The sequence below is a fragment of the Bos grunniens genome, chromosome 8, assembly GCF_055505025.1.
Source record: "Bos grunniens cultivar Pamir isolate PY7600 chromosome 8, Bosgru_T2T1.0, whole genome shotgun sequence".
NCBI lineage: Eukaryota > Metazoa > Chordata > Mammalia > Artiodactyla > Bovidae > Bos > Bos grunniens.
In genome coordinates this window covers 43,906,542-43,930,743 of record NC_141172.1, presented here as the reverse complement: position 1 = coordinate 43,930,743, position 24,202 = coordinate 43,906,542, and the positions used below count along the sequence as shown (strand labels likewise).

The following is a 24,202-nucleotide window of genomic DNA, read 5'->3' as shown; positions in this document are numbered from 1 at the left end:
AAATGTTTTAACACTTGTCATTATGTATTACAGTGTATAAAGTCTTTAAAGCAGGGTCAGAGGACCTCAAATAACTGTAAAAACCAAACACTTTTAATCAGATTTCCTCAAGAACATTAAGATTTGGGGATAAACACACACACGCACGCACGCACACACACACACACACACTTATTTGCAACATGATTTTATACAGTATCATTAAATGGGAGCAAAGGACCCCGACATGAAAAGTTTCCAAGCTACCTAAGCCACTGAGTTGGCCTGCACACTGGTTGGTGGATTAGAATCATGAAGGCACTCCCAGGACTTCCCTGGCGGTCCAGTGGTTAGGACTTGGCTTTCCAATGCCGGGAAAGTTTCCAGTGCAGTTTACCACATGCCTTGCAGGCAAAAAAAAAAAAAAAACAACACAAAACATCAACAACAGAAGCAACATTATAACAAATGCAATAAATACTTTTTAAATGGCCCACATTATAATGATACTTTCCTTCAATAAGTGTTTCTTGAATGGCTAGCAGGTATGCTGGGGTAGGTATATAGCAGATAAAGACAGTATACAACAAGGGGCTTGCTCAGAGCATGATGAAGAGAAAGACATGTACACAAATGATGACAGGGCACAAGAACTGCTCGAGTACATGCATGATTTAGGTGCTGACAGGTAAAACTCTGCCTGAAGGAAGGGTACTTCTCAGGAGAAAAGGCCTGGCAGTCCTTTCCCTTCCCAAGCCAAACAACCACACCAGTAACTGTGCATATTCACTTCAAGGACGCCTCCTTCCATAAACAGTCACCTCACATCCCCTAAAAGAACATCCAGGAGAGAGGCATTCAAAGTTCTGCTCTGCCCCAAGCCTTCACATTTCGTTATTTAATGTTACTCTCGCTAACTTTCCAAGTTCGTTAACTCCACGTGCAGGCACCTAGGAATGGCCCTGTGAGCACACAGCGAGAAGGCGACTGTTTCGAAGCCAGGAAGGGGGCCCTCACTGAGGACTGAGTCTGCCAGCACCTTGATCTTGGACTTCGCAGCCTCCAGAACTGTGAGAAGTAAACGTCTGTTGTTTAAGCACCCTGTCCGTGGTGTCCTGCTGTGGCAGCCTGGGCTAAGGCAGCCTCCGTGTCCTCTATGCGTGGACCCTGCTGCCTTCTCCAGGCTCAGCTCAGCCTGCACTCTCCCAAGCTCACTTCCTGGAGCTGCACCGGCCTTTCTCTGCAGTTGTTGCTCTTGAGACCCTGCCAAGCTCATTCCTGCCCCACAGCCTTTGTTGGAGCTTCTCTGCCTGGACCACAAAGGCAGCTCCTGCTTAGATTTCTCTTTCCATCTAAAGTAGAGAGCATCCCTTGAGGTTACTACCAGGAAATGATGCCCTCAGGAGAAAGCCAAGTTTAAATTAAAGCAAGAAGGTGGAGTTCAGCTGAATGTTTCATTTACAGTGAAACAAGGGTTTCAGAGAGCCCAGTGCAGGGTATGAAAGGATGGGAATGGTAGATGGTCTATTTAGGGGATTGGAAGACCAGAGAGGAACAATAGCAGGAAGGGAGAGTAGCCCAAGAAAGGGCTCCCTCTTTTTAATCACCATCATCATTACCACTGATAATATGTTGGCATTGCTGCTATTATCACTGCAATGAAAAGATATTACAGTAAGTACAAAGAGGATGAAAATATCAGTAATCAGACTTACAGGGAAAGAAAGCTTTCAGTTCTAAATGGATGGTGGCTTCTACTTGCCTCTCCTCTAACTGCCAATGGTACAAACTCCAAACCCCAGCATACCCTACCCTGTTCCTACCCTCTATCCTGTGTAAGGACTGGGCAATGTTTCTGGCCATGATGGGTTCACCTGGCCACAAAGTTGATAGAAGAATTAGCTGTGCAACTCAGAATCAGCTGGATGGATTACAAGTCTGAGGAGGCCCTGGAACGGTGCTGGGGGGAGTTCTGGTTGGAAGGAGGTGGCTGTGGTCTGGGCTGACCTCAGAGTGCCATACTGTGGATGGGCAGGCTTCTAGGAAACTTATGGAGCTGACCTGGGTATATTCAGCCTGCTCAAAAGGAGTTGAGATACAGCATAATCCAAGTCCAATCCTGGAGATCATAGAAGCACTTTCTGGGATGTGGTTTCATCTGGACAGACCCTGCTACAGAGCACGCTCTGTCTGTGGAGAGCCCTCTCCTCCTGACAAGGTGCCCTGGATCCTAAAGGCACTGTGCTCTGTGTTTGACATCTGTAATTATTTTTACTACTATTTATATTGCTGAGCACCGAAGAATTGATGCTTTTGAACTGTGGTGTTGGAGAAGACTCTTGAGAGTCCCTTGGACTGCAAGGAGATCCAAGCAGTCCATTCTGAAGGAGATCAGCCCTGGGATTTCTTTGGAAGGAATGATGCTAAAGCTGAAACTCCAGTACTTTGGCCACCTCATGCAAAGAGTTGACTAATTGGAAAAGACTCTGATGCTGGGAGGGATTGGGGGCAAGAGGAGAAGGGGATGACATAGGATGAGATGGCTGGATGGCATCACTGACTTGATGGACGTGAGTATCAGTGAACTCCGGGAGTTGGTGTTGGACAGGGAGGCCTGGTGTGCTGCGATTCATGGGGTCACAAAGAGTCGGACACGACTGAGCGACTGATCTGATCTGATATTGCAGAATATATAAAATCCACACTCTTCAGAGAGAGGTGCCACTTGTTAACACCCCATCAAAAAACTCAGAAACCTGGATTAAAAAGTAATTGATTAAATGCACATTATGTGCCACAAATCTTTCAAACACTATTTTAACTCATTTAATGTAAATCCTTCCATCGCCCCTGTATATTTGGTATTATTGCCCTGTTTTAAGATGAGGAAACTGAGCTTCCCAGAGGAAAACAGCTTGTCCAAGGGCATCACCGAGTAGATGATGGGTAAGACTCCAAACCTATCAGACTCAAAATCCATTCTCATCACTGCTCTCCTGTCCCTCAGTTCATTGTCTACAGCAATAAGACAACTGCACAGAGTTGAGGTAGAGGTAGGTCTTTGGTTGTTATTATTGTTGTTCTCCTTTTGGTTCTTTTTAACAGATGTAAGAGGGCTTCTGCTGACACAACAACTGAACAAATAATGCTGGGGAATCATATTTGTGAAAATCTTCCTGTGCAATATTAAAAAGGTAAATACCACAAATGTCATTTGACTCCACCAATGAACTAATAGCTAGTACGGATATGAGAGGTGGACCATAAAGAAGGCTGAGTGCCAAAGAAATGATGCTTTTGAACTGTGGTACTGTAGATGATTCTTGAGAGTCGCTTGGACTGCAAGGAGATCAAACCAGTCAATTCTAAAGGAAATCAACCCTGAATATATATTGGAAGGATTGATGCTGAAACTGAAACTTCAATACTTCGGTCACCTGATGTGACGAGCCAACTCATTGGAAAAGACCCTGATGTTGGGAAAGATTGAGAGCAGGAGGAGAAGGGGGCAACAGAGGATGAGATGGTTGGAGGGCATCACTGACTCAAAGGACATGAGTTTGAACAAATTCTGGGAGACAGTGAAGGACAGGGAAGCCTGGCATGCTGCAGCCCATGGGGTTGCAGAGAATCAGACACGACTGAGTGACTAAACAACAACACTGAGCTAGGAATTAGAATCCTGAAATCAAATATGATTCTAGCGTCTAAGAATTCTCGACTTTCCTCTCCCCAAATAAGTTTCTTAAAAAAAAAAATAAACCTTTAATAAGGCAAAATTTTTCCTTTTTAAGGGAAAAAAGTCCTCATCTCCCATGCAAGGGAGGGAATCTAAGGTGAGAGTGGCCCAGGGGACTGTCTGTGTGATATACAAGTCCTCCAGGGAGCCCCGAGGGGCCTCTGGCAACTTGAATTGGTTAATCCTGTAGCACTAAGAATTCAGTACCCCTGACCAACACAGATGATAATTGTTGAAGTGTCTCCTTGATTGTCAAAGAATCCTCAGATCTGAAAGGGGCCTTAGAAAAAAAGCTGTTAAGTTTTCCAGGGCAGCCATGCAAAATAGTACAGGCCTCTGAAAACAAAGGAAGCCGGTCCTGGGAAAGGCAAATCCAAGAGGCATTCTATAAAAACTTGAAAACACATAACATACATTTCTATGAAGACAGCTTCTTGATGATAAGAATCACCTGAGGCATCCCAGGTCCCTCCCTGAGACCCTGATTCAGGGGGGCTGAGAAGGGCCCCGGGGAATTTTACATTTCAGCACTGTACCCAGCAGGTGAATCTTACCATCAGGGAAGTTTAAGGAATTCTGCTAAAGGGACATTGTTACAATTCTCTGACAAAAGATAACAAGGTTTCCAAGGCAGGTAAAACATTCATTTTGAAGGTCAGAAAACAATTCTCCCGTGGGAAAGGATCAGGGGAAGGGATAGTTAACTGATTTGGGGATAGACATGTACACATTGCTATATTTAAAATGGATAACCAACAAGGACTTACTGTATAGCACATGGAACTCTGCTCAATGTTATGTAGCAGCCTGGATGGGAGGGGAGTTTGGAGGAGAATGGATACATGAATGGCTGAGTCCTTCTACTGTTCACCTGAAGCCGTCACAACATTGTTAATGAGCAGTCACAACATTGTTAATAAGCTATGCCACTCGAGTTCAGCCATGTTCAACTCTTTGCGACCCCACAGACTGTAGCCTGCCAAGTTCCTCTGTCCATGGGATTTTCCAGGCAAGAATACTGGAATGGGTTGCCATTTCCTCCTCCAGGGGACCTTCCCGATCTAGGGATCCAACCCACATCTTCTGCGGCTACTGCATTGGCAGGCACATCCTTTATCAGTGAGCCACCAGGGTTATTAATACCATTGTTGTTAATCAGTTATACCCCAAAACAAAATTAAAATTTTAGAAAAAAGAAAAGAATTCTCTTCTTGCAAAATGTCTTTGGCTTACAAAAGGGTCAGATGTTATAATCCTCTTGGTATGTTGATTTGCATACATATTTGTGTATACATGTATGTTTGAGTTTCAGTTATTTTAAAATAAATGATGCTTGTTTATTTACACAAACCATACCACAGATCACACACACACACACAATAGTAAAATGTAATTAAAATGTCACAGTCCAGAGCAAACTACTGTTAAATAACTGGATGAACATCCTTCCAGGTACCTCCATGCATAGGTAAGCATGTAGATATCATATATAACATTATACATCTGGGGCTATACTAGACATGCCCTTTTTCTACCTGTTTTTTCTACAGAGGAATAGGCAATTTTTTCATGGCAATATAGTTCTATATCATCACTTTTCCGTGTGTGTGTTAGTCGCTCAGTCATGTCCGACTTTGCAACTCCATGGACTGTAGCCCACCAGTCTCCTCTGTCCATGAAATTCTTCAGGCAAGAATACTGGAGTGGGAAGCTGCATAATATTCCCATTTGTATGAATATACCATAATTTGCTGAATAAATACTTCAGAGTTCTTTTAAAAAATGGTATAGAGCAGAGATCCCTAACCTCCAGGCTGTGAATGGGTATTGGGCCACAACCTATTAGGAACCAGGCCACACAGTAGGACGTGAGTGACTGGACAGCTAGCAAAGCTTCGTTTGCTGCTCATCATCACTGGCATTACCACCTGACCCACCATCCCACCCCACCACCATGGTCCATGGAAAAATTTTCTTTCACAAAATTGGTCCCTGGCACCAAAATGTTTGGGGACCACTGGTATAGAGGACAAGGTAAAAATCAGATGGATGAAATTCCTAAGATTTATTTTCCATAGATAATGAGAAAGCAAGTAGTTTGTAAGTTGTTCTTTAGCTGCTAAGTCATGTCTGACTCTTTTGCAACCCCATGAACTCTAGACTGCCAGGTTCCTCTGTCCATGGGATTTCCCAGCCAAGAACACTGGAATGAGTTGCCATGTCCTTCTTTCTCCAGCGGATGTTCCCGACCCAGGGATCCAACCCAAGTCTCCTGCATTGAGGCAGATTCTTTACCACTGTGCCACCTGGGAAGTCCCATGGTTTGTAAGACTCAGGCACAATTCGTAAGATGTATATAGTATAGATAATATGTTAGTAAGATATGTTAAAAATAAAATAGAATAAATGAAGTGCTTTTGTGTTAAGTATAGATGAAAATAAAGAAACAAATAAGAATGTCACTTATAAATGGAAGAGTTCCAATGAAGGACAAAGTAAATCTTAAATATTAATATTTAATAAAGCCACAAGAAAAGCCCAATAAAATATTAATAAATGTACTAAATATCTAACTTACAATTTTCTTTATATTATTATTTCCTAATAAAATATTAATAATACATAATAAAGCCCAGTTCATGTTGCCTCTAGATTGACAGCTATGTCATCCCTAAATGGATCACCCATCGGTGACACCCATTATGTTCAATTCTGGCCACATGTATACTCTGCCCCCAAATGCAGGCAAATTACTATTGAGCTACAGATACTGGCCAAGTATACTTGGCCTGCATCCCTTCTATGGGGCAAGCCTATGCTGGCTTCAGACACCTCCTATCTGCTAAGCCTCCTGTTCAACCTCACATCTGGTCTCTGTGACCACACCATCATTGGGGAAAGCTAACACCGCACAGAGACAGGACATGTGAAGACTGCAAGCACAGGATTCCAGAGTGTGGACCTTTCATCTTATTTATACCCTCACCTAATTATATTAAAAGTGTTAGAATCCTTTCCCCTTGCATCTCAAAGCATGTTTCCAAGGGGAATAAATCGTGTGACTGGAACAACTGACTTTGTTCTCTGAGCCTTTCCATCTCATAATCTCTGGAAGAGTTTCCTTGGCGGTATACTTGGAGGCTAAGACTGCATCAGGTTATTTCCCACACTTCTAGAGTAATGGAGAGAAGCAAGCAGAGTGGGGGACCATCATGACTAAAATTACACACAGAGAAGGTACATCAAATTCTTTGCTAGTCTGGGCCATGAGGGTAAGGGTAACACAAAGTGCAATCTTTCGTTTAATTTCAGGAATATATCGGGTTTTCAGCTTTTCTTGCCTCCAAAGTTATTATGTAAGTTTTTAAATAATCAATCACAATTTATTTTCAAGGGATTCTGATATTTATATTTTATACACTAAATCACATAAGCAGTTTTAGCTATTCTTCCCAATGACATTTTATTTTTCACCTATCTTCTCTCTCCCTGATCTATTTCTAGCTCTCCTGGAACTATCCTCCACTTGCTAAAGTATTTCGATTCTTGTTCTAAATCTTGCCGTAAGTATCCTACTGAGCTAAAGCCAACAGAAGAGACAAATTTAACTTTAACATAGTATGAAGCCTCTATCAAAGTGTGTTGCCAGTTATTTTAGTTACCAGACTTAAGATCTGAACTAAAAATAATCATATATGTAATTATCTTGGTTTTCTGACTATCAATAATTATATCACAAATATCCATGTCAAATATGAATAATTATAATCAATCATGTATCTTTTTCAAAAATCAATGATTTTTTTCAAATATCAATATAATTAGGATTAAGTAGGGGAATTCCTATCTAGGGTGTTTTGTCTAACCTCACTGTACAATCAGATTACCTCTAAATAAATCAAAACTTTGGCTGAACTGAAACATGCTATCACCAACCACTCAACTAATGAAAATGTGAGGTATCAAAATCAGGACTCCAGTGATGACACCCTTCCCAACCAGAAACTAATTACATCATTTTTTTTTTTTTTTAAATTTTGGGCTGTGCTGAGTCTTCGTTGCAGCACACAGGCTCTAGTGTACACGGGCTCAGCTGCCCCCGCAGCATGTGGGACCTCAGTTCCTTGATCAGGGATTGAACTGAAGTCCCCTCCTTTGGAAGGCAGATTCTTAACCACTGGACCACTCAGGAAGTCCCTGCATTATTTTATTATAATAGGAATCATAAAATAAGCTGCCTCCAGTCTTCCCCACGCAGTCACAGTACCAGGGGTCCAGTACAGGTAGCACAGACACAATGTAACTGTTGATTGAAATCTCAACTGCATCTTCCAGCCAGGGAAGAGTCCTTATCCATGAAAATTTCCTGAGGCAGTGCTGTGCTTAGCCCTGTGCCTGTGTATCTAGCCCAGAGGGTACCTGAAACCAGTTACTGGATCCTGAGTGGCTGGAATATGAGGAGGAAGAAGTGCTGAAGAGAGAGGCAGGTGGAGGAGAGGAAAAAGGATGGTAAGTACAGAGATTCCTTTTAAGAAATGTGGCTGTGAAAAGCAAGAGAGGGGCAGGGCTCTAGGTTCACAGGCCCCTGGTATGTGACCTAGTATGTGTCTGACTCTTTGTGACCCCACGGACTGTAGCCCACCAGGCCCCTCTGTCCATGGGGTCTTCCAGGGAAGAATACTAGAGTAGGTTGCCATTTCCTTCTCTAAGGGATCTTCCAACACAGGGATCTAACCCACCTTTCCTACATTGACAGGCAGATTCTTTACTATTGCACCATTTGGGAATCCCTTTCACCAGCTCCTGGTGGTGGTGGTGGTGGTTTATTGGCTAAGTCATGTCTGATTCTTGCGACCTCATGGACTGTAGCCCATCAGGCCCCTCTGTCCTTGAGATCTTCCAGGCAAGAATACTAGGACTGTAGCCCACCAGGCTCCTCTGTCCATGGGATCTTCCAGGCAAGAATACTAGGACTGTAGCCCACCAGGCCCCTCTGTCCATGGCATCTTCCAGGAAAGAATACTAGAGTAGGCTGCCATTTCCTTCTTTAAGGTATCTTCCAACACAGGGATCTAACCCACATTTCCTGCATTGGCAGGCAGATTCTTTACTATTGCACCGTTTGGGAATCCCTTTCACCAGCTCCTGGTGGTGGTGGTTTACTGGCTAAGTCATGTCTGATTCTTGCAACCCCATGGACTGTAGCCCTGCCAGGCTTCTCTGTCCATGGAATTCTCCAGGCAAGAATACTGGAGTGGGTTGGCATTTCCTTCTCCATCACAAGCTCCTAGTCATGTTTTGATTCTTAGGTTTTGGGTTCTCTAAAACATTCAGGAGTATAATTAAATTTGTTTCAGAACCTAGGTTGAATATTACTCATCTCTAATATATGCTATACTTAAAATATCCAGACATCTCAGATTTCCAGAGATAGGCAAATGGCTACCATTCCATCTTGTTGACTTCATGAGTAAAGCACGCACTCTAATTTTTGTTTGGAAAACATATTGGACTATAATTATAGCATTCAAAAGTGGGAACAAACACTTCTTATTTTTATTTTTCTTCCACTTCAATGGTACACAAATTTCTCATGATGAAATTTTGCTTAAATTGCTAAAGTGACAAAAATCTTTGTACATAGGTATTTGGGGCAATGCTCTTTCATTATATATACTTAAAGAAGAAAATATGGAATTATTGTGTGAGTACTGACAAAACTACTTGTCTAAAATCTCCACAGCTAGACAATTAAGTTGCTTGAATCCCTGAATGCTGAAACAATTCCAAGTAAAGGTACTTAAAATACAAGTGCAGAAATAACACATTGCTTAAAAATATTTAGGTTGGTTTGAGAAGGAAATTAAGACTAGGACATCTATACTCTGATAACCTGTGTATTTATACGTGGTGGTTCAGTCACCAAGCTGTATCTGACTCTCTGCAACGCCATGGACTGTAGCCCACCAGGCTCCTCTGTCCATACAATTTCCCAGGCAAGAATAGTGGAGTGTGTTCCCATTTCCTTCTCCAGGCAATCTTCCTGACCCAGGGATCAAACCCACATCTTCTGCATTGTAGGCGGATTCTTGACCACTGAGCCACCAGGGAAGCCCATATGTATAGGGATTTAATGTTTTAATAGCAATGAATTTTCAATTTCATATACGCCAGTGGTCCCCAATCTTTATGGCACCAGGGACCCGTTTTGCGGAAGACCATTTTTCCACAGACTGAGGGTGGGGGTGGGATGGGAAATGGTTTCAGGATGATTCAAGAGCATTATATTCATTGTGCATTTTATTACTATCATTAATATATATCAGCTCCACCTCAGATCATCAGCATTAGATCCTGGAGGGCAGGGATCCCTGATATAATCTGGTAATTTCCCACCACTCTCCTTAAACAGGCAGGATAGGAAACTGACATATAAAAATATCTGACCCAGAAACTGAAGAATTAGAAATAAACAGGCTATCGGCTTGGTATCCTGATCTCCACACCACTGCTTTTCCCAGTGAACCATAAGCAGAAATAGCAGAAAAAAAAAGGAAAAGCCAGTAAACAAAGTGAAGCGCTGGAAGGAGCTCATGATGAACCAGATCTGGCTTCAACAAACCCGGTTCTGCTACTTCCCAGGTTTAACGTATGCCACTGCCACTATTCGGCTGTTTCTGACCCATCAAAATGGCAAGTTACACAGCTGGACCTAACGGTCGTGAGATTTAGGTAAACCCTCTAAGTTTCCATCTCTGCATCTGTAAAATGGTACAGTGAGTTGTATGGTGTCTCCCCAAATTTCACACGTTGAAGTCCTAGCTCTCCTTACCTCAGAATATGATCTTGTTTGGAATCAGGATCCTTACAGAGGCAATCAAGTTAAAGTGAGGTCTTTAGCGGGGGCCCTAATGCAGTGTGACTGCTACCTTAAAATGGGTAAATTTAGACAGAGACACACACAGCGGGAAGATGACCCCCTTCTAGCTAAGGAGAGAGACCTGGAACAGATCCTTCCCTCTTAACTCTCAGAAGGAACCAATCCTGCCAACACCTTGATTTCAGACTTCTAGCCTCCAAACTATCAGTTCAGTTCAGTCGCTCAGTCATGTAATACAAACTATGAGATGATACATTATTGTTTATACCACCCAGTCTGCGATAGGTCTTTATTTTTTTACTGCAGCCCTCGGAAACTAATACAAATTAAGATTATAGTTGGACCCATGTCTCATAGGTGGGTCTGAGAATTAAATGAAAAACAATGCAGCTAAATATTTAGTACAGTACCGAGTACACTGTAATAAGCTCCCAAATAAATATAAGGCTTTCATCTTTATTACTGTAAGTTGATACTTCATATCAGAATTACAATGGAACTCTCACCACAAACAACTTTTCTTCTCACAGTACAGCATCTCCAGGCCTCTGAGGTACAGCCTGTCCTCCCCACGTTTTTCTTCCCCTCTCTCCACACCTGGCCAACAACCTACCCTCCTCAGGAGCCTCCTCACACATAATCACTGCTCAGGCCTTCTGCTCTGCAGCCCTTTTCACACAGCAGTGTAATTACTGATCTCAAATTAGACTCCCAAGTCCCCCAGACAAGGCTTTACATTCCTCTTAGCTTTCCTCAGGCAGGGCCGTGTGAGCCTGTGAGGTGCTCATTACATGTTTGAGGAAAGAATCTCTTCACCACAGGCAGGGAAACTGGCCACACACTATCTACAAACAAGCCCAGACTCTAAGATACCTGTTAAAAGTACTGTCCAGGTTAGTGGTTCTCAAAGTGTGGTGGGGAAACCTGAAGTATCAGCCTGGATGGGAGCTTGCTAGCAATGCAAGTATCCTGGGCCTCACCCCAGGGACTGAAGCCGAAACTCTAGGGAGGGAACCCAGGAATCTGTGTTTTAACAAGCCCTCCAGGTGCCTGATGCAGCTAAAGTTTGTGAGCTACTGTTCTGTCTCCAATTCCAAGTGAAGAGGTTGGGCTGCTGGTTGTGAGCTCCCCAGAAATTCCTACAGAGGAGTCGTCCCAGGGGAGAGGGGACCACAGAGGGGTTCTCGGGGCACAGAAGCAAAAGTTTTTAATTTTCACTTTCAACTCACTTATCTATACCCATATTATGAGAAGAGCTGGTGACAACTCTAAACTGTTACTATCTAAATTACCTAGCAATGAGAATCCATGTCTAGGAAGTGAGGCTCTGTCCACACTCTGAGCATCCTTCCCGACAGCAAAGAGGCAAAGATGATTTTGCCGCATCAGAAAAGTGTACTCCAAAGCCCCTTAAAGTAGCAACAAACAAGTGCCAGGCAAATAGTGCTCTCCAAAGACTTTAAGATAGTAAAGCAGGGCAGCTGCAGGTAGAAGCTGATGATCAGAAACAGGTAAAGGGCCTTCTGGGCCCTCCTCCATCCATGCCAGACGTTGCTAATGGGTCACAAAATTCTTACTCAACAAACGTGGACAGTATCTGCATGCTAAGTTGCTTCAAGCACGTCCGACTCTTCGTGACCATATGGACATAGCCCAGCAGGCTCCTCTGTCCATGGGATTCTCCAGGCAAGAATACAGGAGTGGGTTGCTGTGCCCTCCTCCAGGGGATCTTCCCAACCCAGGGAATGAACCTGTGTCTCAAGTCTCCTGCATTAGCAGGCAGGTTCTTTACCACTAGCACCAGCTGGGACAGTATCTAGAAATCTTTAACTCCAGGCAGCCACTATCAATTGATCAGACCTGGCCCTTGCGAAAAACCCATTCCTATCCTAGTTTAGGAGTTAAATCCTCAAGTTCTGTAGCGTTAGTATGGAAAACAGCTGCTATTATAGGAATCTCACTGTACTTGGGAATCAGAGGCTGTACAATCTTGGGGAAACCATTTAAAATCTTTGAATCTCAATTTCCTTATTTGCAAAAGGGAGCTGGCAATAGCTCCTCCAGAATGGTCTGAGGATAAACAAGATGGATGAAAGCCCCTTGTCCCTGGCAAATAAAAAGCTCTTAATAAATGTCTGCTGGATTTGAAACTACAGCCATGTGGGGAAAACCACACCACCCAAGCTTGCCTGCAGCTAATTCACCCAGAAACCCAGGTTTCAGTGTTTATCTGTGAAGGAGCTATGGAGTCAGATGCTGGCTTGGGAAAACAAACTGATGTTGCAGCATATGTGGTCACTAGTATAGGCAATCAGACCACGGAGACATTTATCAGGAAGAGCTTGTTTGAGTCCTTGTCCAAAGACAAGGCCAGCGCCAGCTCCTCCTTTGCCGTATCCATACTGGACCTCTACATCATTTGACTAAAGCAACAGATCCTACCCAGAAATCTACTTTCAGAAAAACCACTTCCAGGGTTGTGGCAAGCATCTGTCTTCTTATGTTTGGAATGTTTAAAAGCTCCATAGAGAACATCTCAGTAAACAAAACCCAGTCCTACCTAGCCTTGTTAGTTCAGTGGAAACTGAGGAATTCCCCACTCGAGTGTCCCCATTTGGACAACTAGATGCCAAGAAAGGCCTTGGTGGGTGACCGATGCTTGCTATATGTTAACTCATTCAGCTTCATGTTAACAAGCCGTTTTTACAGATAAAGGATCTGGAGCTCACAGACATTAAGATGATCATGCAGTCAGAAGGCAGGAACACTAGGATTTGAAGAGCTAGCTGCCAGTCACACTCCACTAAATTCCAACACTGATATGAAGCTGGAATCCACCCCAGTAAGGTCCTCAAGTTTAAACAGACAGGAATTTTGAAAGAAACACATGAAAAAAAAAATTCTAACCCCATTCTAGCAGCCATGGACTAGCCTATAACCAGGGGTTAAAGTGTAACTAAGAACAAATACATCCTAGCATCTGTCAAAATAGAATTTAATACCTTGTAAATCCCATTTAATTCGTACTTAAAACTGAATCAGTCAATAGATAATACTCAGCCCTTTTTCTAAAAGCCTGTACGTAATTAATCTTTAGAAGCCAGTGTGACTGATGTCTTTTTTATTTTCAGCAAAGCACTTTCCACTGTTATATAATTTTGCTATGTTGAAGATAATGGAAAAAATGTGACCTACCAGAATGACTTATAAACCCTACACATCAAAATACCTTGGTATGCATTTATTCTGAATAATGAGGGTTAGACCTAGACCATAAATGCAGGTAAGATCTTTCTCAGCTTTGGGAAACAGGCCATTACAATTCAATTTTCTTGGATATTATACAATTTCATTACCAGCAACATCGAATAGGGTGGCCTTGACTTGTAGGGTGTGAAATTATTTAATCAAACTAGGCCAGTAACTAAGCTGATGAGAGACCAAAAGGCAAGTACCGGGTAAAGCAGGCTGTCTGTTGGCACGTGTCTGTGTTTCCTGGAGCCCTTGTGCCAAGAGGTGCAGCTGGGATGCCAATCCCACTCACAAGGAGATGACAGCAAGGTAGTACTTCGCACCCTGAAAAAGACACTACTGTTAAAATTCAGCACGGTCATTCCCAGTTTGGCGAGATGTTTGAAACACACTGAAATTCACATTCTGTACAGTTTACCCACCTACATTATGGCTTTCAATATATTCACAGACTTGTGCAACCATGACCACAATCCATTTTAGGACATTTTCATTACTTCAAAATAGAAACCATTTAATCCTCCAATTCCCCCCTCCTCCTCCCAGCTGTAGACAACCACCAATCTAATTTTGTCTCTACAGAGTCACCCCTTCTAGAGATTTCATATAAATGAACTCATACATGATCTTTTGTGACTGGTTTCTTTCACTTGGTATAAAATTTTCCAGTTGCAGCCAGGGTGTAGCCTGTGTCAGAACCCACTCCATTGTATGGATATATCATAGTTTACTTATCCACTTTACAGCTGATGGACATTTGGGTTGGTTGTTTCCACTTTTTAGCTATTACGCTCAAATGTGTACATGGACCTAGCTTTCATTTCTCTCAGCTATATATCTAGGACTGCAATTGCTGTCCTGTTCTTCAAAAAAGAAAAAAAAAGTAAAGAATTCACTTTTGGTGGGGGGAGGGGGTACTTTCCTGGCAGTCCAGAGGTGACACAGTGGTAAAGAATCTGCCTGCCAATGCAAGAGACACAGGAGATGTGGGTTTGATCTCTGAGTCGGGAAGATCCCCTGGAGTAGGAAATGGCACCCCACTCCAGTACTCTTGCCTGGAAAATCCCATGGACGGAGAAGCCTGGCAGGCTATAGTCCCTGGGGTCACGAAGAGTTGGACACGACTGAGCACACACACGTCATGTCATGTCTCTGGGGGCCCAGTGCTTAAGACTCTGCGCTCCCAATGCAGGAGGAGTGGGTCAACCCCTAATCAGGGAACTAACACCCCACATGCTGTAAGGTACAACCAAAATAAACAAACAAACAAAAAATTCATTTTTTAGGTTAAAAAAAAAATACCCAGCAGGTGATAAAACATCTAGGGAAAACTTTTTTTAATTTTGGTAAAATACACTTAACTTAAATTCACCATTTTAAGGTATACAATAGAAAAAACATTTTCAACTAAAAGGGAATTACAATACTGGCTTGTCTCTATATTTATACATGTGGGTTTCCCCCAATCAGAAAAGATGGCAGATACTTTTTATTTTAACCCCTCATCCCAAGACAATCCAAGAAAATGCTTTCTGGACATTTTTATGCATCCTGCCTGTGCCTTTCAAACAGCACAAGAGGCAAGCTCCTTTCTGGGCGGGGCTGGAAACGCAGCAGCCTCATATGGGGACACATTCAGTGGGAGGAGGAATGTGCTTCTCTCCAGTTTCGCACATACTCCTCTGTCTGCTAGACAAAGTGATATTGTGGCATCTGTGCAAAACACTCCCTACACAATGGAACAGAAATCAGAGAGTGTCCATTTTATTTGTGCAGGCAGGAGACCCATTTCCCTTCTCCAAGGACCAGCAGGAAATGTGGGCACAGGCTAATGCAGGGACATCTGGATATCCTACAAAGCGAGCAGCAGGATTAGAGCCCGGCCCATGTGCCGTTTCTGTTATTACTTCCCACAATTAATAAATGCCCAGCAAATCAAGACGGACTTGCTTATGCTTTGGGCCTTAGCATGAAATTTTCCTATGTGTATCGATACCAAAGAGAGTTTTGCCTCTTTCATTGAAATGGCTTGCTTTTGAATTAAGTCAGTTTTCTGCATTGTGACAACATCCTGGTTTTAACTATCTTTTATGATACTGCCTGAAGTTTCTGACATATATAGGAACCTCAAATAACAATCAGCCATTTCTGAAATACAAACTATTGACTAGTGGTAGTCGCTCAGTCACATCTGACTCTTTGCCACCTCATGGACTGTAGCCCGCCAGGCTCCTCTGTCCATGGAATTCTCCAGGCAAGAATACTGGAGTGGGGTGCCATTTCCTTCTCCAACACTGACTAGGGCTACCTTTAAATTAAGGAAAAGCTTGGAAGAAAACTAAATACACTTGGTATTCAATAGTATTGACAAATATGTAAAATTTTTGTCAGGTAACATGAGTTAGTGCTGGAAAACCTCACAAAATTTTAAAAGGAAAATCCGTAAGTGGCTCAGTAATCAGATGCCAACTCATGCCATACACCATGTGAGATCTTAGTTTCCCAACCAGGAATTGAATCAATGTCCCCTCCGTTGAGGGCATGGAGTCTTAACCACTGGACCACCAGGGCAGTCCCTGGACGTCAATTTTTTTAAGAGAAAAAAAATTTTTTCTCTACTTTGGCTATTTTTTAAATAATTTATTTTTATTGTTGGTTACACACAGTCTTGGTTGCTGCACACAGGCTTTCTCCAGTTGTGGCCAGTGGGGCTACTCTTTGTTGTGGCGCACGGGCCTCTCACTGTGCTGGCTTCTCTTTTGCAGGGTCTGGGCACATGGGCTTCAGTAGTTGCAGCTTGCGGGCTCTAGAGCGTGAGCTCAGTAGTTGTGGCACACCAGGCTTTGTTGCTCTGCGACGTGTGAATCTTTCCAGACCAGGGATTGAACCTATGTCCCTTGTATTGGCAGGCAGATTCTTCTCCACTGTACCACCAGGGAAGTCCTAGGGCTATTTTAAAACCAAGTAAGCAATGGCAAAATATTTGCCAGTGTACCTATCGTCTTGGGGACTGGGGTCAATAAACACATGTGCAAGTTATCCAATCTGTGCTTCAATAAACTTGCAACATTCAGTCAACTGGTTGGCAGCTGGTTTTGACCTATCATATGATTACAGTTAGTAGAGTAGACGCCCCAGCACAGCTCTGTTTGCAGAAGCAAGACAAAGTACTAAAAGGAGGAAGGAGCTGGTAGTGAAAGAATTCCTTGAGGTCTTGAAAACTCAATCATGACCTGACTTCCAATTATGTTCTAAACCCAAAAGGAGCTGCTCATAATTACTATGCAGTGTTACATGTATGTTGCAGCAACTGGAATAGTTCTGGAAAAGAATGAAAGGGACAGAACCCTTGGAAGAAATATTGGCCCCACTATTTAGTCAACCAGCTCAAGAGAAATCTCCAGTCAGAATGCTTGTCGGCAGATTTACCTCCGTAGAAGCACAACTTATCACCTACCTTCTAACCACTGACATGTCTAACAGCTGCAAAGAGGGTAAATTTTTAGGAAGGTCAGAGAACTGTGAGGTCAAGAGGGAACTAGTAGGATATCATGGAACGGGCGGCTCTAGATGCTTGTTCCTCCAAGTGTGGGTCATGGACCATCCACTGGGTGGGTATCACCAAAACTGACAGTATCACCTATGCTGCTAAGTCGCTTCAGTGGTGTCCGACTCTGTGCGACCCCATAGACGGCAGCCCACCAGGCTCCTCCGTCCCTGGGATTCTCCAGGCAACAACACTGGAGTGGGTTGCCATTTCCTTCTCCAGTGCATGAAAGTGAAAAGTGAAAGTGAAGTCACTCAGTCGTGTCCGACTCTTAGCGACCCCATGGACTGCAGCCTACAAGGCTCCTCTGCCATGGGATTTTCCAGGCAAGAGTACTGGAGTAGGGTGCCATTGCCTTCTCCAAGTATCACCTTTAAGCATATCCAAATGCAGACTCTCAGGCCCCACCACATCTACAGCATTAGAACCTGCATCTTAATAGAGTGGTTTATATGCACATTAAAGGGCGAGAAATAAGATATCAAGGTGCCACTGAAGGATTTAGAACTTATTTACAAAATTAAACAGTAGGAAATAAGATGCCTCCTAAGATGCCAAGAAAGGAGAGTTTACTACAAGGTTAGTGAAGGATATTAATATGTCCACAGAAAGGCTGTGTCAAGTGATAAAGTCAGCAAACAAAAAAATGAGGATCAGCAAAATACTCTTTTGTCCACGTATATTCAAAGAACTCAAAGTATTATAAGGAAGATCTTGACCTGCGATGCAGAGATATTTCATCAGGCTTAAACAAAAAAAATTTTTTAAGGGAATTAAAAAAAAAAAAAAAGAGGAACACTCAACTCTCCTTATTAAGGATCACTTTGGAATGAATGCTTTGACTTCTGTTTGGCTAGACTTGGGAAACTGAGGATAACCAGAGGTGGTTCTACCTAGGGCATTTACTCATTTTGATGGCTGGAAAAGGTTATCTCCAAAAAGAAATGAATATTGTGGCAGTCAATTTATACATCTGAGTCATGCATGTTTGTTTAGAGTGAATCCTTTAATGACTGGTCCTGAGCCAGAAACTAAGAACATCCAGTTGCTGTCTGAGGGCTAAGTCTTCGATCACGATGACTCAAATGAGGCTGTTTCACACTTGTAAAATTTGAAGACTAAATTATAACTAAGGAATGGCAAAGATATATAGCATGTGTATTGCAGTTTCCCAGTTCTCCAAATTATATGTCTAGAACAAGTATCACTCATTATTCACAATATTCCATACTTGGCCTGGGGATCCTCCCTAACTTGATCCTCTCAGATGTCTACCCATCAACAGGTTTTGGCATGATATATGAAGCTTGCCTGCCATCCTTGACAAAAGGTCCTCCCATTTCTGTCATTTTGGGACAAAGAGTTATGCCCAATCTCTAGGGGCTGCTTGAAGAATCACAACTGGGTCATTACAACATGTTTTGCCCATAGCCGTCATTGAACACTGACCCACATCACCTCTCCTAGGGTCACTCTATACCTCTTGCACCCTCTACACATATATACACTTCCTTTTACTTTCAGGTAGGTAGGTAGATTTAGTCACTAAGTTGTGTCCGACTCTTGCGACCCCATGGACTATGGGGACCCCACCAGGCTTCTCTGTCCATGGGGATTCTCCAGGGAACTGGAGTGGGTTGCCATTTCCTTCTCTAGGGGAGATTCCCGACCCAGGGATTAAACCCAGCTCGTCTGCACTGGCAAGCAGACTCTACCATCTGAGCCACCAGGGCAGCAAAATCATCATCATCATCATCTTGCTGCCTCAGGATTCCATTCTAAAGCACCTCTGAAATTTCCCAAAGAAACATCTAGTTTGTTTCCAATAAAAACTACTTTGTAGTGTCAAAGAGGATCTACCTAAATCAAGTGTCTCAACAGCAATACTATGCAATACTATGGACATTTTGCACTGGATAATTCTTTATTGCATGGGGGGTGGGGATTGGGGAGGGAGGCAGGGAGTGCTGTCCTGTCCATTGCAGGAGGCTGGGCAGCATCCCAGGTCTCTACCTGCTAGATACCAGTACCACCTCCACCCTCCCAGGGTTGGAACAACCAAAACTCTAACCAGAAATTGCCAAATATCCTTTAGGGGACAATTTCTGCCACTGCACCTCCTCCCTTGCGAACTACTGACTTAAATCATTATATAGGAACTTCTAAAAGTTCCACCTTTCAGAAGGTAGAACTATGGATCACAATTTTTCTTCTATATTTCTGAATGTATATTGTTTATATGATAAAAATAAGCTAGAGACTATTTTCTTTTTATTTATTTATTTATTTATTTTTCTATTTTCTTTTAAAAAGAAATACCATTAGCTACACAGATACCTCAAGCTGATCCCTGAGTGAATGCCAAGTGTTTGGCTTGTTCAGTTTAAAAACTGAATTCAGTCCCTGCATGTGCATCATACAGGAACTTTCAGTTAAACTTCTCAACATGTAATAGACACAAAAGAGGGACTTCAGAGAAGAAAATCAGAACTGAAGCCTCTTAACCCTTCTTCAACTGGTAGATGGAGGTGGGGGGTGGGGGGGGGTGATGGGGGGGCTCTGAAGAAAGACATGTTGAAGAAAAGACTGCTGCTTCAAGAGAAGTAATTACCTGAAAAAGTCTGCATGTACACTTCTGTCAGAAAAATACTTGCATTGTCAGAAAAAAAATGAGGCACAATTTACTTCCTTTCAAGAACTGCTACATTAATAGACCATGTAAAAATTTTTTCAAAATCATAAAATTAAAATATCTGAATGCAAAAATGGGCTCAAAACACATGCATTCCTTCATCTTCTTGACTGCTAGATGAGGAATTTCCTTAGAAAATTATACATTAATTTCATTACTAACTACTTTAATTCAGTCTGGGTAGACCATATCTGCCAGGAAGAAACGATCTGCATTTATTGAGACAACACAAATTTGGAATCCGAGCTTCAGGCTGAACTTGAAATAGAGTTTAACTTTAGCCATAAAAAAAAAAAAAAAAGGTAGTGTGCTTAGAAAATGAATATGATAAACAAGATATTTATATAAATTGCTTTGGGGAGTAGTGTTATTTAAAATTCTGATGAGAATTAAACAAATGGGAGGTTAACTACAAAAAAAGAAAAGAAAGAAACAAGTTCCCAATGAAGAACTCGACATCTATTACCCTCATGAGAGGGATGACCCTTGAGTCCACCTGGGCCCCCAAACACACACACAAAGCACCTTCTGGTCTCCTCTGCTTACCCAGGTTGCTGCCAAAGGTTCACGTGTCTTCTGCTCTCAGGTAGAAGTTCTCTTTTGTTAAGTGGAGTGATGCCCACTGCTGCTTCCAGAATAGTCATATATTTCTTGTACCTCATCTTGTCCCTCTCAGTACAAGGTCAAGGACATTTGGGGCAGTGTTCCGCTGAAGCAGATGAAGTAATCTTTGCAACACTGGAAGCCGCTCTACTTTTAGATGCTCAGTGCATCCCCAGCCAGTGCTATTAAACTCTACTGTGGGGGGTAAGGCATGGGGGCGAGGCCAAGGCCAAACCACAGATAAATAAATAAATAAAAGCCTTGTTCAGATTTCCCTGCAATGTCAGTATTATATAAGGCTAGAGAATTTTGAATAAAGCACTAATGAAAATGATTTGCAGGATGATGGTGGTTTTAAATGTAGCGATCTAATGTACACTCCCCAATTAATCCGCACATAAATCTTTTGAGGCCACTAATCCTTCAAGTACTAATGGCACAGGAGGTGATTTATCTCAAGGTCTGGTAATAATTGATCCAAAAAGCCTGCATGCCTCTGGGTGAACTAAAATCAGAAGCAGATCTGCTCCTTCTACAAATATGCTGCTGCTGCTGCTAAGTCGCTTCAGTCGCGTCCGACTCTGTGCGACCCCAGAGACGGCAGCCCACCAGGCTCCCCGTCCCTGGGATTCTCCAGGCAAGAACACTGGAGTGGGTTGCCATTTCCTTCTCCAGTGCATGAAAGTGAAAAGTGAAAGTGAAGTCACTCAGTTGTGTCCGACTCCTAGCCACCCCATGGACTGCAGCCTACCAGGCTCCTCCATCCATGGGATTTTCCAGGCAAGAGTACTGGAGTGGGGTGCCATCGCCTTCTCTGTCTACAAATATACATCTCTCTAAAAGACTGCATTTGACACTGAAGAAGGGAGTTCCAGTTGTCATTTATGGTAATGCATTTCTGCTGCTGCTGCTGCTGCTAAATCACTTCAGTCGTTTCTGACTCTGTGCGACCCCATAGACGGCAGCCCACCAGGCTACCCCATCCCTGGGATTCTCCAGGCAAGAACACTGGAGTGCGTTGCCATTTCCTTCTCCAGTGCATGAAAGTGAAAAGTGAAAGTGAAGTCACTCAGTCATGTCCGACTCTCAGCGACCCCACCGAGTGCAGCCCACCAGGTTCCTCCGTCCATGGGATTTTCCAGGCAAGAGTACTGGAGTGGGCTGCCATTGCCTTCTCCGAATGCATTTCTACATGCTATAAACTTTTTGCTTGAGTCAGTTGCAAAGCAAAGACTAATTGAGAGACAATTTTTTTTTTAATTATCTTTTTTTATAAGTTTTTTTTTTTTAATGTGGAACATCTTTAAGTCTTTATTGAATTTGTTACAATATTGCTTCTGGTTTATGTTTTGTTTTTCTAGCCAGAGGAATGTGGGATCTTAGCTTCCTGACTAGGGATTGAACCCATGCTCCTACATTGAAAGGCAACATGTTAACCACTGATGGCCAAGGAAGTCCCAAAATACCTTTACCTCTAAAACCCAGCATGGGTGAGCTCTGCTAGCATGAAAATAAGGCTGTTAGAAGATATTCAGAATCTAACCCTCTCCCTTTTTTAAATGTCTCCTCTTAGCCTTAAGGACTTTTCTTACCCTTTTTCCATGGGGTAAAGGTGGATGCTCCATCATAGGGGTCCATCTAATGGGTCATGGTACACAGGACCCAGACTGGGTGGACTAGCCTTCCCTGGGATGAAAATAAGACTTTCAGAGAGAAATGTCCTCCTTTTACCGGTTTTGACAACCAGGGCTGATAGGAAGTTAGAGCTGCTGGCAATCATGCTCCCCACCAGGTAGAGGAGGGGGTCACCACTAGCTAATAAGAAAAACAGTATGAGGAGAAATGTGATGACATCGCTTGAGTTTCTGAATCCAGCTATGCCTGACCATGCTAGGAGGTATCTGGTACATTTTTACTGAGATAATGAATTCATTTTTGTGAAACTCAGTTTTAATTGAGTTTTTGTTATTCTGAAAGAGTTCTGATTTACATGCCTCCTTGACCACTTCTTCAAGCTATTTTCTATTTAATGCAATGTAAGTTCTACTGCTACTTATCTAAACAAATGCATACACAGAAGGGAAGTAAAATCGAGGAGCATCGTCCTATAATACTTCTGACTAACCTAGACATTCACAATTAATAAGTGTCCCAAGTCCATGTCCCCTAAATTGTGAACTCTTCTTCCACAAAATCTTTCTTGATAGCAAATTTCATTTTTTTTTAAATCTAAGGGACCTAAAACAGTGGTCTCCAAAGTGGGTGCATATACCAACAATCTTTGGGGTGTGGAAAGAAAATATTAAACCATCTATTTCTTTTTTGTCTCTTGTCCATTAAAATTTTAGTTTGAGCATTTGTTATTAAATATTTGTAATGTTTGCTTTTGGAACTAATATATTTTAAATTACATAAAAGTATAATTCTGTGTGTGTGTGTGTGTGTGTGTGTGTGTATTTTGGCCACACAGCATGTGGGATCTTAGTTACCAACCAGAAGTTGAACCTGTGTTCCTTGCAGTAGAAACCTGGAATCTTAACCACCAGAGAAGTCCCCAGAGTATATAAAGTTATATACTCATACATATTATAGAATATACTTAAAAATCTGATGGGGTGTATGAGCAAAAAAGTTTCATGGTCAGTAACTTAACCCTTCAACTGCTTTCTAAACCTCAATTTCCCTCTTGATGAGAGGCCTGAACTGATAAGCGCTAAATTATTTTCCAATAACAGTAACAGACTATGAGCCTCCACTTCCCGATTATAATATTATAGTCAGCCCTCCATATCCATAGATTACTATCCACAGATAAAACCGACCTTGGACTGAAAATATTGGGAGAGAGGGATTCCAGAAAGTTCCAAAAGGCAAAACTTGAGTTTGCCTAGCTCTGGCAACTATAGGATGTAGCATTTACATTGCATTCACAACTATTTACACAGAATCTACAAACACAAGCTGGAATCAAGATTGCCGGGAGAAATATCAATAACGTCAGATATGCAGATGACATCACCCTTATGGCAGAAAGTGAAGAGGAACTCAAAAGCCTCTTGATGAAAGTGAAAGTGGAGAGTGAAAAAGTTGGCTTAAAGCTCAACATTCAGAAAATGAAGATCCATGGCATCCAGTCCTATCACTTCATGGGAAATAGATGGGGAAACAGTGTCAGACTTTATCATTTTGGGCTCCAAAATCACTGCAGATGGTGACTGCAGCCATGAAATTAAAAGACGCTTACTCCTTCGAAGGAAAGTTATGACCAACCTAGATAGCATGTTCAAAAGCAGAGACATTACTTTGCCAACAAAGGTCCGTCTAGTCAAGGCTATGGTTTTTCCTGTGGTCATGTATGGATGTGAGAGTTGGACTGTGAAGAAAGCTGAGCCCCGAAGAATTGATGCTTTTGAACTGTGGTGTTTGGAGAAGACTCCTGAGAGTCCCTTGGACTGCAAGGAGATCCAACCAGTCCATTCTGAAGGAGATCAGCCCTGGGATTTCTCTGGA

General features: G+C 42.5%; 1 protein-coding gene across 8 annotated transcripts in view; it reads right to left on the bottom strand.

The window, feature by feature from the left end:
- TJP2 (tight junction protein 2) overlaps window positions 1–24,202 on the bottom strand; it is a 127,955-nt gene that overhangs the window by 84,572 nt on the left and 19,181 nt on the right. For 4 of the 8 annotated variants that reach the window (XM_086415436.1, XM_086415439.1, XM_086415442.1 and 1 more), the window contains exon 2: window positions 14,054–14,174. The exons of 3 other annotated variants lie outside the window; for them this stretch is intronic. Coding sequence is in view for 1 of the 5 variants with exons in the window: in XM_086415434.1 (XP_086271560.1) it covers window positions 14,054–14,212 (159 nt within the window). In the remaining 4 variants the exon portion in view is untranslated. Of the gene's footprint in view, window positions 1–14,053; window positions 14,228–24,202 lie in introns of those variants that run through there. One more of the 8 variants, XM_086415434.1, reaches the window with a different exon arrangement.